This window comes from Protopterus annectens, chromosome 7.part1, assembly GCF_019279795.1.
Source record: "Protopterus annectens isolate FY-2018-M chromosome 7.part1, PAN1.0, whole genome shotgun sequence".
NCBI lineage: Eukaryota > Metazoa > Chordata > Ceratodontiformes > Protopteridae > Protopterus > Protopterus annectens.
Window position 1 is genome coordinate 61,648,209 of NC_056740.1, and position 17,484 is coordinate 61,665,692.

A 17,484-nucleotide genomic window follows, 5' to 3' on the forward strand; every position below is an offset into this window, starting at 1 on the left:
ATGAGTGAATGGGAAACAAAGTTCAACCCAGAGATCATTCCAGTGGCTCTACTTGATACAGAAACTGGGAACTAACGTTGGGCGGCACAATGCCAGGGCACTTCTATGGGCTAGGCTTGTAAAGGCTCCAGGGCCATTAGCCTAGTACACACCTATGAACCTATAAACATCATTATGCAATCAATAGAAAAAATGAAAATAATGCATTGTACAAGCACACCAAGAACTGCACTCAGGCCTCATATACATTTTTTGTTTTAAAAGAAATTTAATCCTACAGGAGGGCCATGGGAAACCAGAACTGAATATAGTGAAATTTATTGGCAAATTATTCTGGAGGCTACAAATTTCCATTGCTCCAGTGTTGAACCTTCGATTATAGTATCAGGTAAGCTGTTTTTATCAAGGTTTTAACTTACTTCATTTTTAATTTCATTCTGCCTTTTATACTGCATATGTATTTTATATACTGGTAAGAGCAAGCATATTCATAATTTTTTATCTAAAGCATTAATTGTAATCATACACATTTTATATATTTTTTAACATCTTAAATTCATACACATTTGATTACTGGTGAACCTAGGTTCATTGTGATAATTTTGTTTGTATTATGTTAGGGATTCTCATGATATATGTATTTTTACTTTACATTTGGACTGCCTACAAATACTGCCTGTTTTATTTTCAAGGGTCTTTCCTTTAAGGAATGGTAATTGATTATTTTATTGAATTATTGGTCTGTAACAGGATATTTAAGCATTGTGGGTGTGTATCTAGTTTGTGTCTGAGGAAGTCCATTACTAGTGGATGAAAAACATGGTGATAATGTTAATGCGTATGTTTTTACTCTCATTATTTTATGTAATAAAATTGGTTTGTTGAAGCCTTCGGTTTGTGACCTCCTGATTTCTCCGCACAGGACTTTTTCTGGTTATATCTATAAAAAAGCAAAAAGTATTCCAAGAACTAAGCCACAACAGGAACAGAGAACAGGTACAGAAAATAGACAAGGGGGGACTGGAATCCACTGGAGAAAACTGGCAAAGGAACAAAGGTATTAGGAACAACCAACTAGACAGGGAAAAGTAATAGAGTTGGATGAGGCCAAGAAGGCATTTGGACTACAGGTTAGAAACTGCTTTCCTACCAGGGATAAATAGAATGTATGCAAAGATAGGGGAGACTTGCTGTGGTAGAGTTTTTCACATTTTCCATTCCAAATGTTATGTAGTTCTTCGGAAGTATACACTGTTATATTTTTCCCTATTAGGTCCTCTAACACATCTTCACTAGTGTAAACCAGGTTCCATTCCCCATTCAAACAATATTCTCTGTTGAAAGCTAATTTCTCCCAAAATTATCTTAAGGTCCATAATAGTAGATTTAGGTGGAATATAAATACAAGCGATTGTAATCCTTGTTCACGGGCAATAACCCCCAATTACCACAAAAAAGACCATTACTGTCTTTCTTCTCCTCTTCTCTTCTATTACTATAGTGGCTTATGCCACATTCAGTATTGTTACTCCATTTACCTTTGTCCTGGATACTCTGCTGAATATCCATTCTGAAGTATTTTCTTTCCAAAATTTACATGCTCTTTTTTATCCAAATGCATCTCCTGTAACATTGCTGATTGTACCCTATACGTATTAATATAATTCAGGACACTGCTTTTTTGCCTATACCTGCAGTTCCATTAACATTCCATGATAAAATTGGTGAGGTGGTCATTCTGGTAAAAAATTGTTATTTAAAATAATAGTCCTGTAGAACATGTGAAAGTATGTCCATTTGAACCAATATCAATATCAAATTTCCCAGTATTTCTGTTTCAATAAAACATTCAAAAAAACTAAATAAATTTTGAAACCCCAACTACTACTAAAACAAAAGTATATACATTTACCTAAAAGGAAAGTTATCTTCCATATCAGGGCAGCTGCTCCAAATACACAGCTGCAACACAGGCCTTACCTATTCTAAAGTAAGATTTAAACATTTGTTCCTCTTTCACTCCCAGATGTATAAATCAGCTTGCCCTCTCTCAGTAACTGATTTTTAGCCTTAAGACAAAGTCCACGGACTACAATAAATTACAGTGCATTATAAGTACACTTACTATATTAAGTACTACGGCTGCCGGGATGCAACTACCTGCAAAGGTATTTACTTCTCTCAGTATGAAACTTCTATTTATTTCCTCTAAATTAGTTGCCAGTTTCCTTTAAATACCAAGCATGATATTTCTTATACAAATGCCTCAGAGCATATTCTTCAGTCATTTACTGATTAATTGCCTGTAACTGCACACTCACCATTCTCCAGCTCCTGGCTCATGAAAAAAAAAAAAAAAAAAAAAAAAAAAAACAGAAAACAAATAGCTTTACTGGTGTAATAAGAGACATCTCTTTTTACATACTGAAAAACTATTTTATATATATATATATATATATATATATATATATACACACACACATATATACATACACACACACAAACACACACACTTTCCATTTCCTAGCCTGTTTTCGTAGAAAAAAATGTCCCCTGTCTAAAGCATAAATTAAGATCAATCTATACTTCCACCTGTATAAAACAGGTAAAATTAGTTTAATTCACATATAATATGATCAGGTCAATTTCTACTTCTATGACCGGCAACCCATGATCACAATATTATATTGTTCATATCTAGCCTTCTTCCTGTTACAGTACAAACTCTGGCTACATTGCAGGCAAGGAGAGATATTTTCTTATTTTAATATTGACTAACATAAATCAGCAGACTACCATCTCGTATTTAAAATGCCTCTGCAAAATATACAGAACTACTTTACAATATAACATACAGTTTACTTCAAGACATTATATAAGACATCGTACACATTTTGCCAACAATAAAAAAAAACATTTCTTACTTATAGCTACATCTTCATTCCCTTCGACATTAAGGTTTAGGACGACAAAGTGGGAATTATGCTTTACATTCCACCTACCAATTTAGCACAAACGTCATTGTTTATTTATAATTCTCATGTCCAAACTGTATGTCACAGAAATGCCACTTTTAGAATCCTTCTATTTCCTACTTTCACAGTCTTTTTCCTCATCATTTTGACCATCAAACACTTGTCTCTGGCTCAAGTCCAAGACATTCCCAATTTTTTTTCAGTTGGCTACTGGATATTTTTCTGTCATGTAGTCATTTTTCTTTGAATAATGGAAATGGTTTCAGTGGCAAGTTTTCCCTACTGGCTTTGCTACTATCAGAGGGATCCCCTTCAGCTTGGAAAAACTTTTTTTTTTTATTTCCTCCTTAGCTTGTTTTGCATACAAAATTTCTTTTATCTTCCAGGAAAACATATTCTAAAACATTTGGATATGGTAACTTAAATCTCACACCTGCATCTCAACATCCCTGACTACAATGATAAACTTGATTCTCTTCCATCTGGGATGCAGTGAATAATCATTTTCCACAAACACTTTGGTGTTCCTAGTTTTTATTACTTGTCCCTTTTGCCAGAGTTTTGTCAAGAGAATCTCTTTCCGTTATGTCTTTTCTAATACAGATTTTACTGCTTTCTCATGGCCAGGTTTGGAGCATACACACAGTGTGCCTTTCAGTCCATAAATTCTGATGTGGAATCTAAGCCCCGTTGCTTACTTATACATTTATAAAATTAAAGCAAAGTATTCCTTTCAGTTTCTCTTGCAGGGCAGAAAAACAAATCAGGTTTTCTTTGCATGCCCTGTCTTCTAACCCAACTATTTATTTAAACAGTTCTCCTTGAGAAACCTCATTCAGTCTTTCCTTCATTTCAACCTCTGATTTCTGCAGTTCTACCAGCTCATCTGCTTAATAATTCTACTCTTTCCAGCCTGTTGCCATGTGATTTTATATATTATTTTAACCAACAGCTGGATCATCAGTTTGGGGTTATTCCTCAAGGTCCCTCAGAAATAGTAAACTAGTGTGAGGTGTTTGAAGGAACTCAAACTATTATTACAAAAAGTATGATATAAGAATAAGGGAGAATAGGTCACATGCCTGGTCACATGCCTGGTCCTAGTTGCAATCGCATTTACAGGACACGCTGCATGTTATGGGTGATGATAAAGTAGTTGGGGAAACACAGTTACAGAAAAAGGATCTTAAGAAAATAAATGAAGCAGAGTTGTACTACAAAAGTACAAGCACTATGACATGTCAGTGAAGGCTCAGAAGCAGTTATCCCCGAACTTTCAAGATGGCTGCACATCGAGTTACAGCTTATTTCTAGCTCTTCCAGTGTGAAAACAGAAACTCAGCAGAGAAGGCCAGCAGACTTGTGTTTAGAGGGAAAGTTTCAGTAACTGGCTAGTAACTGCACTGCCTGGATGCCAGAAATAAAAAAATACAGAAGGCCTGGAAAAACTCAGCTACAAAAAGTGAGGAGAAAGACTGACTCGGGAGAGTTCTGCAGCTGTTCAGCAAAATGCATTGCAAACAGACATGACTTCCAGTAACCTACAGGAAGATATAAGCCAACTGCATACAGGCCTGGTTAAAATAAACAAAACACTGATGGATTACATCAGCACAAACAGTAAAAGATTGGGGAAAAAAATGAGATTTTCAGCTATACCAGAGAAGCTGGAAGGAACAGACTGCATTAACTTTATGAAAGCAAAAATAAGCAAGTGGACTGGTATTCCACAGCAGGACTTGTTAGTTGAAAGGGCATGTAGTGTGCATGTTCCAAGCCTGGCCATACGAAAGCAACCTAGACCTTTAATAGTAAAGATGCAATCCTACCAGCAGGAGGGGTTGCTTCTGACAAAATTGTGGCAAAAAGACAAAGTACTAAAAGTGAGACACAGCAGGGTGCTTGTGCAGAATGATTACTCATTGCACACCAAACAGAAAAGGAGCAAATATATTCCACTATTCAGGAAATGTCAAAATGCAGGTGTGAGATTCAAACTGCTATACCTAGCTGTCTTCAAGGTATTCTTCCCTGGAGGGACAAAATCATTTATTGATGAAGTACATGCAAAGGAGGAAATACAAAAGTTTGTCCAACAAAAAGTGAGCTGTGAAACTGAAGCAGATTCTGCTTCTTGTTCTTCTGATAATAAAGACCACAGAGAGACAGTACCTGTTGAAACATTTTCCACTGTTTCAATGGAAAATGTTGGAGAGATGTAAGTGAGCACAAGAGCTGACAAGAATAATTGAGAGTAAGCAATTGTATAAAAGTTCAACCTGCCAAACAGTGTATGCAGGCAACACAAACGCTGGAACTAAACATTTAACAAAAAACGTGCTATACATACAAGTTGGAATAATAACTTCTTAATATAATGATGCTTTCTTTAATGTCTTTAAACATACATGGCTTCACAGACAAATACAAACAAGAAAGAGTACTGAACTATATTAAAAAGTAGAGTGCAAATAACTATGTTACAAGAGACACACTTAGAAAGAAATGAACATGTGAATTTGATAAATAAAGATTTTCAGGATGGTTATTCAGCCAAATACCTGGGACAAAGGAAAAGAGCACTTATATTAATTGCAAGAAGAGCTCCAATAGCGATAGAAGATAAAAAAGATAATCTGGTGGAAAAGATAAGTGCTCTGAGAAACCAGTTTTGGCCACAGCACAAGTTCAAAAGTAATTTGTCAAGTTATAATATAATCACTGGTTTCAAGTTGCAGTTTTATCATTGGTTTTTGGACCATCATTTTATCTGTATCAGTATTGGTTATCCCAGTTAAAAAAATATTAAAATATTGTATTCATACAGCTAATGGACTAATATGTAAATAGCATTCTTCAGTGTATACTTCACTGTCAACTAAAGTGTACAGGCAGTTTAGAAATGTGATGGTTAAAATGACATTAAAACTGTTTATTTTCATCAGAGTATACATGGTTCTAGTAAAACTAAAGCAGTAGTACATGGTTCTAATAAAACTAAAGCAGACACAGCTCATAACTAAAAAAAAAAATATTTTCACAGAATGGTCTGCAGAAAAAGTTAAGATACATTCAGCTTTGGTAGTAATACTTAATATCATTGTATTAAATGTGTAAAATTGCATTTTGACTTGTATCAAAAGAAAACTAAAGGTTTTCTTTCTTAATGTGTTTTCTATATAATGTGATCAAAAATACATATCAGTATAAAGTGTTTTGAGCATGTTTAAAAAAGGGAATTGTTAGAGATTATGAATATAAGACTGAAATTAATTCTGTTGTAAATATACTGAAAGATAAAGCATAGAATAAAACGTTTGCTTGAATATATGTATAGAGTTTAGCAATGTAAAATGGACATTCATACTATATGTATAACAGACCAGCTTTCTCTTCACAGCATCAGAAAAAGCCTAACAAAGCAATATTGGAAAGCAAGTATTACATGATTTTCTCATGTTTGCAGAATAAATATCTATTAACAGACATCCTTTTTTATAAACTCAGCAATACATGATGGTTTTTCAATAGGAACAGAACAGAGGCTTCCTTTCATACTTCTGTTATTCTGATTGCGTGCCTTTGTGCATTTTCACATCAGCAGAACTGCTGACAGGACAATAGAAAAATCTAAAAACAGACATAATGTGACTTCACACAGAAGGCCAAAAAAGATACCAAGAGGAAATAACAAAATCTATGTGCGTGACTATCACTCTACATAACAACTGTAGTAATTCAGTTATGGGAGAGAGAGAGAGACATATTATGTAGAAGTCATCATTCATATCTGTAATGAAAGAAAACTTTGTAAATTTATGCTACAATCTGACAGAAAGAGTATGTGTCGTTTGTTATAAAAATAAGTTATCTGTAACTGTGCTTATAGCTGCAAAATATATTTCTTTGTCAGTGTGCAATTTGAAAGGCTTGGTACTTTAAACACACTACAGATGGAGTCATGCAAAGCTCTGTGTCTCTGATTCAGCAGTAAACAGCACAGCAAGACTGTGTGCCTTAAGAAGACTTTGGATCCAGCACAGCATAGCAGAGCGCAAATTAAAATAAATTTTTTCACAAGTTCCTGGAAGGCTTTTTCTGTGTAGTTTAGGGTGAAAGGTTGGCATTGTAAACTAATAGCATTAGAATCAGCATTATGCAGGAAGAAAGAATTGTTTTTTGACAGACTGCAATCAAACAGAGGATAGACATACAGAAACATAAGCCTGTATAAAGTGGTGGGAAATAGAAGGGACTAAGCAAGCCGTTCAAGACTAGATTATAGGGGAAAGGGAGAAAAAAGTTTTGGAGTCGGCTCCAGTTAACTTTATTTAAACAACAACAACAAAAAAAAGAAAATCAATTTGTTCTGGGCTATCTGCTGTCAAGCTTTGGAAGGGTGAAGAGAAGCACAACCTCCCATCTGCTTTATGTGCTACTGAAATGGGAAACAATCAAGATACAGATTCAAGCACCTCTGCATGTTTTGCTGCAGTGACAGAAGTCCCTCTAAAGGTCTTCTCTACTCTAGAAAAGAGCTCATAAGCACTGCCTCCTTTGAGGAGGAAATGACCCTGACTGTATAGCACGGGAATGACTCTTCAACTCAGAATTATGACTAAGCTCCGTGAAGGGAGAACAACAAAATATCTACAGCTAAAAGGCATAGATTCTGTTTTAGAGTTTTTCCTGCATTCTGCACTGCTGCCCTTATTGTTTTACCTGTAATTTAGTTTTGAGATGAAAGGTGCCCTGATGTAAACAGCTGGATGTTTTCAGACTGCTCATATAATATCACAGAAGTAATGTTACAGTGAAACAACCACTTACATGTGGGGTTCTGTGGCCTATATTAGCTCTATGGAGTACATTTTTGAGGACTACAGTGTTTTCTGTAGTAATTTACAAGCCTTTTTGACTAAACTCACTTCCAATAGCAAGAATGACCTGGAGGGTAATACGGGAAGACACTATTTGATGACATGTGATGGACCATACAACATCAGAACAGGAGCAGTTCCCAGGAAAGGACAGATGAAAAACTAAACTGGTCTGGTATGCATCAGCAAGAGCAACACTGAAATAAGATCTTGTATTACTTATGATATTCACTTTGTATACAATGTGTACATATATGTGTATATATATATATATATATATATATATATATATATATATATATATATATATATATACACACACACATATATATATATATATATCTCTTATGGTTGAGTCATGAACACTGACCTTAACTGAGGCAAGGGAGGCCAACAGTTCTTTAAATGTTGTTCTGGGTTCTTTTGTGACCTCTTGGATGAGTCGTCGCTGTGCTCTTGGGGTAATTGTTGTAGGCCTGCCACTCCTGGGAAGGGTCACCACTGTTGCATGTTTTCTCCATTTCTGGATAATGGCTCTCACCATGCTTCGCTGGAGTCCCAAAGCTTCAGAAATGGGTTTGTAACCTTTTTCCAGATTGATAGGTATCAATCACGTTGTTTCTCATCTGTTCTGGAATTTCTTTAGATCGCGGCATGATTTCTTCCTTTTTGGGATCTTTTGGCCTACTTCACTTTGTCTGATAGGTTCTATTTAAGTGATCTCTTGATTCAACAGGTCTGGCAGTAATCAGGCCTGGGTGTGGCTAGTGAAATTCAAATCAGCTTTCCCAAAAATGTGATTAATCACAGTTACTTCATGATTTAACAAGGGGATGCAATTACTTTTCACATAGGGCCATGTAGGTCTGGATATTTTTTTTTCCTTAATAAATAAAATCATCACTTAAACTGCATTTTGTGTTTACTTGGGTTATCTTTTTCTAATATTTGTCTAATATTTAATTTGTTTGATGATCTGAAACATTTAAATGTGACAAACATGCAAAAAAATAAAAAATCAGGATGGGGGCAAATACTTTTTCATTGCACTGTGTGTGTGTGTGTGTGTGTATATATATATATATATATATATATATATATATATATATATATATATATATATATATATATATATATATATATACATACACACACATACACATATACATAAATGCACAAACGCGCACACACACACACACACACACATATATATATATATATATATATATATATGTATAAAATGCAATGTCATTCACTCAGTATACAATGTCATACAACTATTGTTTTCTCTGGGCTGACACTGAAATGGGTCCAATTGGATCAGTGCTCTACCCCGGTTAAAAAATGAAAAATAAATGAAGTCTGAACTCACCTTGAGTAATGCAACTTTGCCTTCTTTGGTCATCTTCTTCAGTTTTTCTGCTGCTTCCTTTTTACTGGGCTCTTTTCCTTTTTCTCCAAGACTCTTTTCAAGGAGTTTTCGCTTCCTTTCCTTCTGCATTAGTCTGATGTGTTTTGCTTTCTTAATCTTTCTTCTTTCTCGCTTTTTGTCTGTAGCAGTCTTTTCGATGTCTCCTTTTATGTCTCCAGCCTTATTCTTTGCCTAGGATGCAAAATACTTGTTATATTAAAACATATCTGGCTTGTAAACAGAAATAATATGGTTACACAACACCGAATTCCAATGCTCATGAAATGACCATCTCCATAAAAACCTTGGGTTTCCAGACATTACAAAGTTAAGCTATGCCTCCTTTTAAACTCATGTAAAAAACTATTACACAGCAGTATGTTCAATAAGTACTTGGCTCCTTTCTCTCTGAAGGTCTAATTTTTTCTATAGAGAGAGACTGGAGACATCAAGAAACATCCTTCTAAACTTTATGTAGGCATTTGGATATACAAAATGATACTTGCCCAAAAATAAAAATAAAGAATTTATCAGCAGAGTTAGGTGTCTTATTTTATTTGGGCAAAATGATTAGAAAGTTATATCCTCTGCTCACACGAAATATCGGTTTGGAGATATCTGTATGTCCCATACGGATGCAATCTACTTCAACTAATGACTTTATCCATTAAATTGAGAAAATACATATCCTGCTTAAGTAGTAGCACACTTCAAGCCTGCACAAAATTTTACTACATCTTTCCCATGTGTTCATGAACTCCCCAGTTATTCTTGATCCCCAATAACCCCCCCCCCAAAAAAAAGCTGTACCTCATACTCGCATATTCTTTGATAAAATAATTTCTCACACCATTCCTTGTATTGTCCTTCCAGTCTTTAAATTTTGCCTTTTGTTCTTTTTTTCTAAAACACATTACTTTCTTACACTTTTTTCATTTCCTTATGGTATTTAAACATTACTAACACCTCCTCCTCTCCTCCTTTCTTAAAGGACATATGGGTCGTCAGAACAAGTTTGTTAATGTGTTCAAGGAACATAATGAAGAAATTTATCTGAAGAGGCACACTTTGTGAACACATATCAAGGACACATTAAACTTGTTATGATCAGTCACCAATCATAATTCTTAGTACGTAAAGCTTTAGCTTTCCCAATGTATTACACAACAGAAATAAATAACTGGAGGAGTGAGAACTGTTTCACAGTTTAGGAAATTGCAACATACTTACATTTGCCATGTATACAATAGCCAGAAGTTCAATATACTTCTGATGGACCAAGAGCTTTAAAGGATGTTAACTGCTAAAATCTTTAGAGCACTTTGTTCTGCATGGCAGTGCAGTATTTTACACAGAGATGTAGCTAGGGAGGGAGAGAAGAAGGCAGCCATCATGAGCAAAAGGTGTTAAGAGGTATGGTCAAGAGACACCTACTGGGCAGCAGTACAGTTCCAGCATTCAGAAATGAAATGCAGACCGTTCATTTCTGGTAAGGGGTGAAGTGCTTCAGCTCTTCAAGTGCGATATTTAGTTGCATCAAGCCACTTGCAGGAATAACTTTGCAACAATTTTCAAAGGAGAATAGTTTTTTTGAAGGGCCTTCAACTGACAGGACTATATATATTTTTTATTCTTGTTGGGGGCAGACCAGGGACCCGCACAGGGTGCCAGAATACCTAGCTACAAGTCCTGGGTTTACTGTTCTTAAAACTTACTATTTCCCTGTGCTGTTCTATGGTGGATGCAATATATGCTCTAGTGTGAGACTAGAGGATGACAGCTCTGAAAGCTGCATTACAAATTTTGTTACACATCTAACATCATAGAAGTCCATAAAAAGGCTGTCCTTCCTCCAGTTTCATAGCATAATCAATACACTAAAAAACTTTCTCTCTTTCTATATACAAACCTTGCGTCATTCTGCCTGCAATCCTCAAAACTACTGTCATTCCTTCTTCTTCCATTAATTTGGTGAAATTGTGTTAAACAAAAGTGTCCCTCAGGAATGACTTGGCCACACTGGTGCAGTTTACTGACTTGATCAGAGATGCACATTACATGTGCACAACAGCATGAATGAATCAAACTGGGGCTATAGGAGAAAGGTCATTAATAGATTTTCATCCTAACCTTCTGCTCTGCACTACTTGATGCATATGTCTGCATTTGCAGACATGGATTACTCTAGATGGAGTACCACCAGTATCTGAATTGTTTGATGGCAGCATTGCTGTTTCTACTGAGAATGCCTGTTTTTCAAATACATTATTCTACATTTCTCTGCAGTTTACCAGGATGCCATTTTTTTTTTTTTACAATTACAGGGTAGATTTCATTAAGTAAACATGAGGAGGAGGCAAAGCTCTTGCACTGGAAATCTGGTGGCCTTGCCTAGGTTCACAAAGGGCACAATATTTGGTGTTTTTAAAGTCAAATATACATAAATAAATAAAGGACTGCACTACTTTCTTGGAATGTGAACAAATATTCATTCATGTCCAGAACTTGCAAAGACAGTGGCCTCAACTTTGCAAGGTTCTAAAGTCGGCCTCATACTGGCTAGAAGCCAACATAAACATGTGTGAGGCTCCCTTAAATAACCACATTGGTCACACATTTTCATTGGTTCTTTGAGCCAATATTCTTCATAGGAAAGAGTGGCTGCTGTAGGCTAAAATCCTTATGTCTGACCTAATAAAGCATACAACACCATGTTTACTATGACAATATCTGGAGGATTAAGTGTACCGTGGGCTCCAGGCTGTTTTCAAAGCATGGCCCCCACACGCATTTTTAGGACCATGCATAATTGCATGTCTTTTTTCACCCTTTATATACTTTTAAATTATATTTCTTGTTGAACACAGCAACATTTGTTGGTGTGTTTTAGATTTGTAGTTTTAAACAATTATTCCAGTAAGAAGCATAACAAATTTAAAAAAAACAATAATGACAAAGGTACCCATTTCAGAACTTTACAGCCATAAACAGCACTCAAACTGCTGTCACTGCAATCAACCAATATCTATACTCTTCAATTACAGCCAGTTTACTGACTCTGTACACATGTCCGATTATGATAAAATAGCCAATGTAAAGCATTCCAGTTTGCTTTACAGAAAAACACATTAGCCCTAGAGAGATAAAATAATGACTTTTTAACTTAATCAACTCAGCATGGACACTCATTCTTATACAGACATCCACCAAACCCAGCAATTATAACAATAATGCTGGCAGCACCCTTTTCAGATGTCTTTGACAAAAAAAAAATACAATAGGCAAATAACATATTTCAAATTTGGGTACTTTTCCGTTATCGGGGCAACACTATAAATGTGCTAGCTGGCTCTTGTAATTTTCACACAGCTGTTAGTGAGGGTTCCGATCGCCAGCTAGCACATTTATAGTGTTGCCCCTATGGAGCTGCATCATGTTTCTGTGTGCCGTTTTTTTTTTCTCCTTTTTTTTGTACTTTTTCATTATCAGGGCTCTGATGTTGCCAAAAGGTCTGCTTCCATGCTGTTGTGTGACAGTGTGGGAGGCTGTCCACAGACAATAACAACTCTGCTATTTACATAGTTCCTGAAGGACTGTACAGCCAGAGGTCACAGTCATCACACCTGTGCCTCAGGAATCAAGCGGTGTGACATTTTGACATTGTAAGCATCGCTCTTTGCATGACCCCCCCCCCCCCCAAAAAAAAAAAAGAGACATTTTATTGAAGATACGTTATATGCACTAGCCAGATTATATTCGGGGAAATAATTTTAATATCAATACAGTCTTATTGGGAAGTAATATTCTTGTGTGTGTACACACATCGTATTACAGTGTACACTTTCTCAAGCTACAAATGGCATTTCATACCTCCCAACTGTCCAAATTTTTTGCCATATTTCTGGTGTGTTCCACATCAAATTTGTGTTTTTTTCAGTGACTGAAGTAATTAAATAAAGACATACATTTGAGTTTCTATGCACGTGAATCACATCATCAAAGTGATTTCCTTAGAGACAATCCGGGCTGGGAGCAATGGTCGATTGGTTACCCGATGAGTGCACTAGCTCAAGAGAAGTAAACTGAAGAGCTTTGCATACACCAGCACTAGGATAGGCTGCTGAAAGTAAGACTAATGTACCAGACATATGGAAGATAACAGCTGTGAGAAAATTACAAGCGCCAGCTAGTGCATTTATAGTGTTGCCCCGATAACGGAAAAGTACCCAAATTTGTTTCACACAAACACACAGTAGCTATATTACATATTTCAACTTACTTAACACACACATGCACACTAATTCTATAAAGTCAGATTAAATCCTGTTTAAAACTGAACAGATAAGAGCATAATGTACTTTCATCCCGAGAGCCCCTGACCCCCACCAGCAGTTATAGCCACTTTGTTGACTATGGATACCCCCCCTTACTGTCATGAAGAAACAAAGTGCACATGCTTAATGGTAGCTTTTAATAAAGAGCATGAAACAATATAAAGATCACAATATCAAACCATAAGACACAGCTGTGTGCAGCACGGTTTTGTACCACTAAGACAGAAGCCACTTTTCAGGGGAGACCCAAGGTGGCATTTATACTACTAGGGAAATTTGGCAAGGGCATTGTGGAATTTACCCTACTTGTCACTGTTGTGAGTGGAACCCCTTTTGGTTGAGTACTTCCCGTTTCCATTCCAGGTGCAGAGGTGGCCTGGAGAAACAGGGAGCCAGAAAGAGAGAAAAGGAGATGGAGTGGTGAAAGAAATGGAGGAGAAAGCAAATACCGAGACCAGAGAAAGTGTGCAGGATTCTGAGGAAATGTTTCAAAGAAATCTGCTTGCTGGAGATAAGTCAGGAAATGAACGTATAATTACAACCCTCCAGTTGGGAGGATTGTGGGTTGATTTACCGAAAGAAATGTTGGTGCACAGTGGGACAGAAAATGAAGGATACGTTTCCTGGGGGGACATTATGGAGAAAATAGAAAAAAAGGATGCAGAGACAATCTTGAAGAATAGTGGTGAGATGGAAAAGAAAACATATGCAGAGAAAGTAAGAGGGCTAAAGTGGTGTAGCGGGTAAGAAGGTGGAAGAAAATGAAAAACTGAAGTAAGTGGTAAGGATTCAAAGTAAAAAAAAGACAAAGAAATGGACAGGTATAAAGAGTGGGACAATTTAATAGCTCCCTTGGGTGTAAAAGCACGAGATAAAAGCATTTATTCTTATTAACAAAGACATTTTGTGACATTATATTTGAGACTGTATTTTCAATGGAAACCTTTCTTGGAGAATATGAAGAAAAAGATTGTAACCCATGGAATCATTCCATGATAAAAGCATTTAACAGGGAAACAAAAAAGAAAATTAATGTACAATTTCAAACAGAGGTAGAAAGAGAGACTTTGAAAGGACATTTAAAAACTTTATGTAAAGAAATACTGGACAGTGCAAAAGTTTATGACAAAAGGGGTTTATGGACTGGTGGCCTGGATTGTAATATTGTGTTAAAAACAGAAAAAGAAAAACTATATGTATATTAAGCCATGATAAATGTGGAGGGAATATGGGTGTTGTAAGATACTGTGGACAACCCAAAACATTTTTGTGGAAAAAAAGGCATTTGCTAAGGAATTATGAAAAAAGAAAATGTTACATTTGTTGGGAAATGGGACAGGATGTAGAAATGTGAACAAAAATGTTACAAATGTAACAAAACTGGACATCTGTAGATGGACTGTAAAAATGAAAATAATAGTAAGGAAAATAAAGAAGAAAATGTAGTAGAAACAGAAAAAACTAAATGAAAAAATAAAGAGGACATAGAAGAAGGTTCTGAAATAGGTGATGAAGACATACATTGGGAGTAATAGATAAAAACTATATTGGTAAAAAAAAAATAGGGATAAGTACAAAAGAAAAATGCAAGGAAATGGAAGAAAGAATATATATAGCTAATGATTAGGGGTCGGTATGATGGTTAAGGTGGTTGACTCAGACACAGGTAGTGTTTGTTTCTCACCTTTTGGAGGGAAATTGGCTAGGCCTATTAAAAAGCTAGCCTAGTAATTGGCTATAAACGTATGAAACCATGAATCTAAGGAAAACGGAAAATGAAAATTTTAAAGTGCTTTCTGTAAACGTGAAGAGTATTAAGAATATAGTAATTAGAATAGTGATTTTGCAGTGGTGTAATATATGTGATGTAGATGTAATTATAACAGAAGACACAAGATTTTTAACAAATGACGAAATATTACAAAGAAGCTATCGGGAGGAAAGACCACCTGGAAATTTGAGAAAGGAGAAATGTTCTGGAATAGCCATATTCTGTAGCAATACCGTAAAGATATTAGATGCAACTTTAACCACTGTAGACTTAACATGGAAAGAAAAAGTATAGGGTATAACATTATATGCTTATACTAACGATAAAGAAAGGGAAAGGAGATTGTCAGATTTTAGGCTATATACTGATAAATATGAATATAAAAAACAGGAGACTAATTGTGATTTAAGATGCAAGTGTAACAAGAAAGGAAATAAAAAAATTTAGGCTATATACTGATAAATATGAATATAAAAAACAGGAGACTAATTGTGATTTAAGATGCAAGTGTAACAAGAAAGGAAATAAAAAATGTAAGTTACAAGATGTGGTAGCTTAAAACTTTGGGACAAAAGTTCATGGAGTTACAAAAGGGGTATGTAAGAGAACTAAAATAGATTTTATAGTTTCAGAAAGTTTAGTAATAGAAGTGGAGATAGTTGAAACAGGATTTTCTGATCATCTTGCAATATGACTAGAGAGAATGGAAAACAAGGAATATATAAAAATAGGCAAAGGAATAAAAAGGAAATATGAGAAAGCATGGAATGAAGAAGGAAAAAGAAGGAAAGAGATTAGTAATATAGGTATGGAAAGATCATATTATGAGAACATTTTATAAAAATTGATCTAAATGGTGGATGATATTTAAGGAAAAATATAAAAAAAATTTTACAGTGGCAATACGAGGTCATAAAAGTAAAATAAGAAAAATGCAAAAGAATGCATAACGATGCATTGAAAGATTTAGAACATGATAGAAATTACTTTAACAAGCAAAAGAAATCAAGAAAAAAATACAAGAATTTTTATACAAACATTATTCGTAAGGAAAAAAGCAGCAGCATTGAGTTACTTAAGCACATTAGGAAAGGAAGATGGTAGTGTAATGAGAGAAATAAAAAACGTAAATGAGAAACAGAACAAACTCAGGAAAGATTACTAATAGTATAGTACAATACGTACAAAAAATGTTCAAGGAAAAAAGGTAGTAAAAAAACAAGGACAATAAAAAAAAAGTTAACAGAAAAGAAAATAAAGAGTTGGTAAAAAAGTTTTTTTAAATTAACTAGATAAAGTATTAGGACAAGTAAATATAAATGCAGCAGGAGGACCAGATGGAGTATGGCATGAAATGCATAAAAATTTAAGGGACTGGCAAAAAATATTTTTTAAGATTTTGAATGAATGGTTAAATTAAGGTTTTATGTATGAAGAATTATATTGTGGAATACTTCAATTCATATGAAAGAAGGAAGTTAGAAGACAATAAAACTTGAGACGGATAGTATTGAATAATAATGATAAGATCTTTATGAAAATAATACAAGAGAAATTTGAGACTAAAATGGAAATATGGAAGACAGTACAGTATAAAAGGGAGGGGATGTCAAGAATTATTAATGATAATTACAGAAATTGTAGATGATATGAATAGAAAAGAAGGAAAAATCACGATAGGCGACCTTAAGGCATTTAACATAACTAGACATGAAATATTATGGGTAATAATGAAAGAATCTAATAGAAGTGAGAAAGTTGGGAAATAATTATTACTTTATGTGGCATACATAAAGTAAAAATACTTGTAAATGGCAACTTAAGCCAAGAGGTACATAAGAGGAATGGTATAAGACAGGAATGTTGAATGATTTGTATACTCTTATTAGTTATGAATGTGATAGTATGTGAAATAAATTACAACATGAAGGAGGTGGGGTCATATATATCTGAAAGGTGTAGATGAAATAATAATTAAAAAAAAAAGCAACATTTGCATAAAAGTAGTAATTTGCACAGATGAGTATCTACAGGTGATCGGGATGGCTTTAAATAAAGAGAAAAGTAAAGGTTTAGGTGATGTATTAAAGACAGAGGGTATATTCTTCTAAAC

At 34.9% G+C, this 17,484-nt stretch overlaps 1 protein-coding gene across 1 annotated transcript in view; it reads right to left on the reverse strand.

Moving 5' to 3' along the window:
• MPHOSPH10 (M-phase phosphoprotein 10) overlaps positions 1-17,484 on the reverse strand; it is a 320,554-nt gene that overhangs the window by 24,421 nt on the left and 278,649 nt on the right. The window contains exon 10 of the mRNA XM_044078547.1: positions 9,228-9,458. Within this exon, the coding sequence (XP_043934482.1) occupies positions 9,228-9,458 (231 nt within the window). The remainder of the gene's footprint in view (positions 1-9,227; positions 9,459-17,484) is intronic.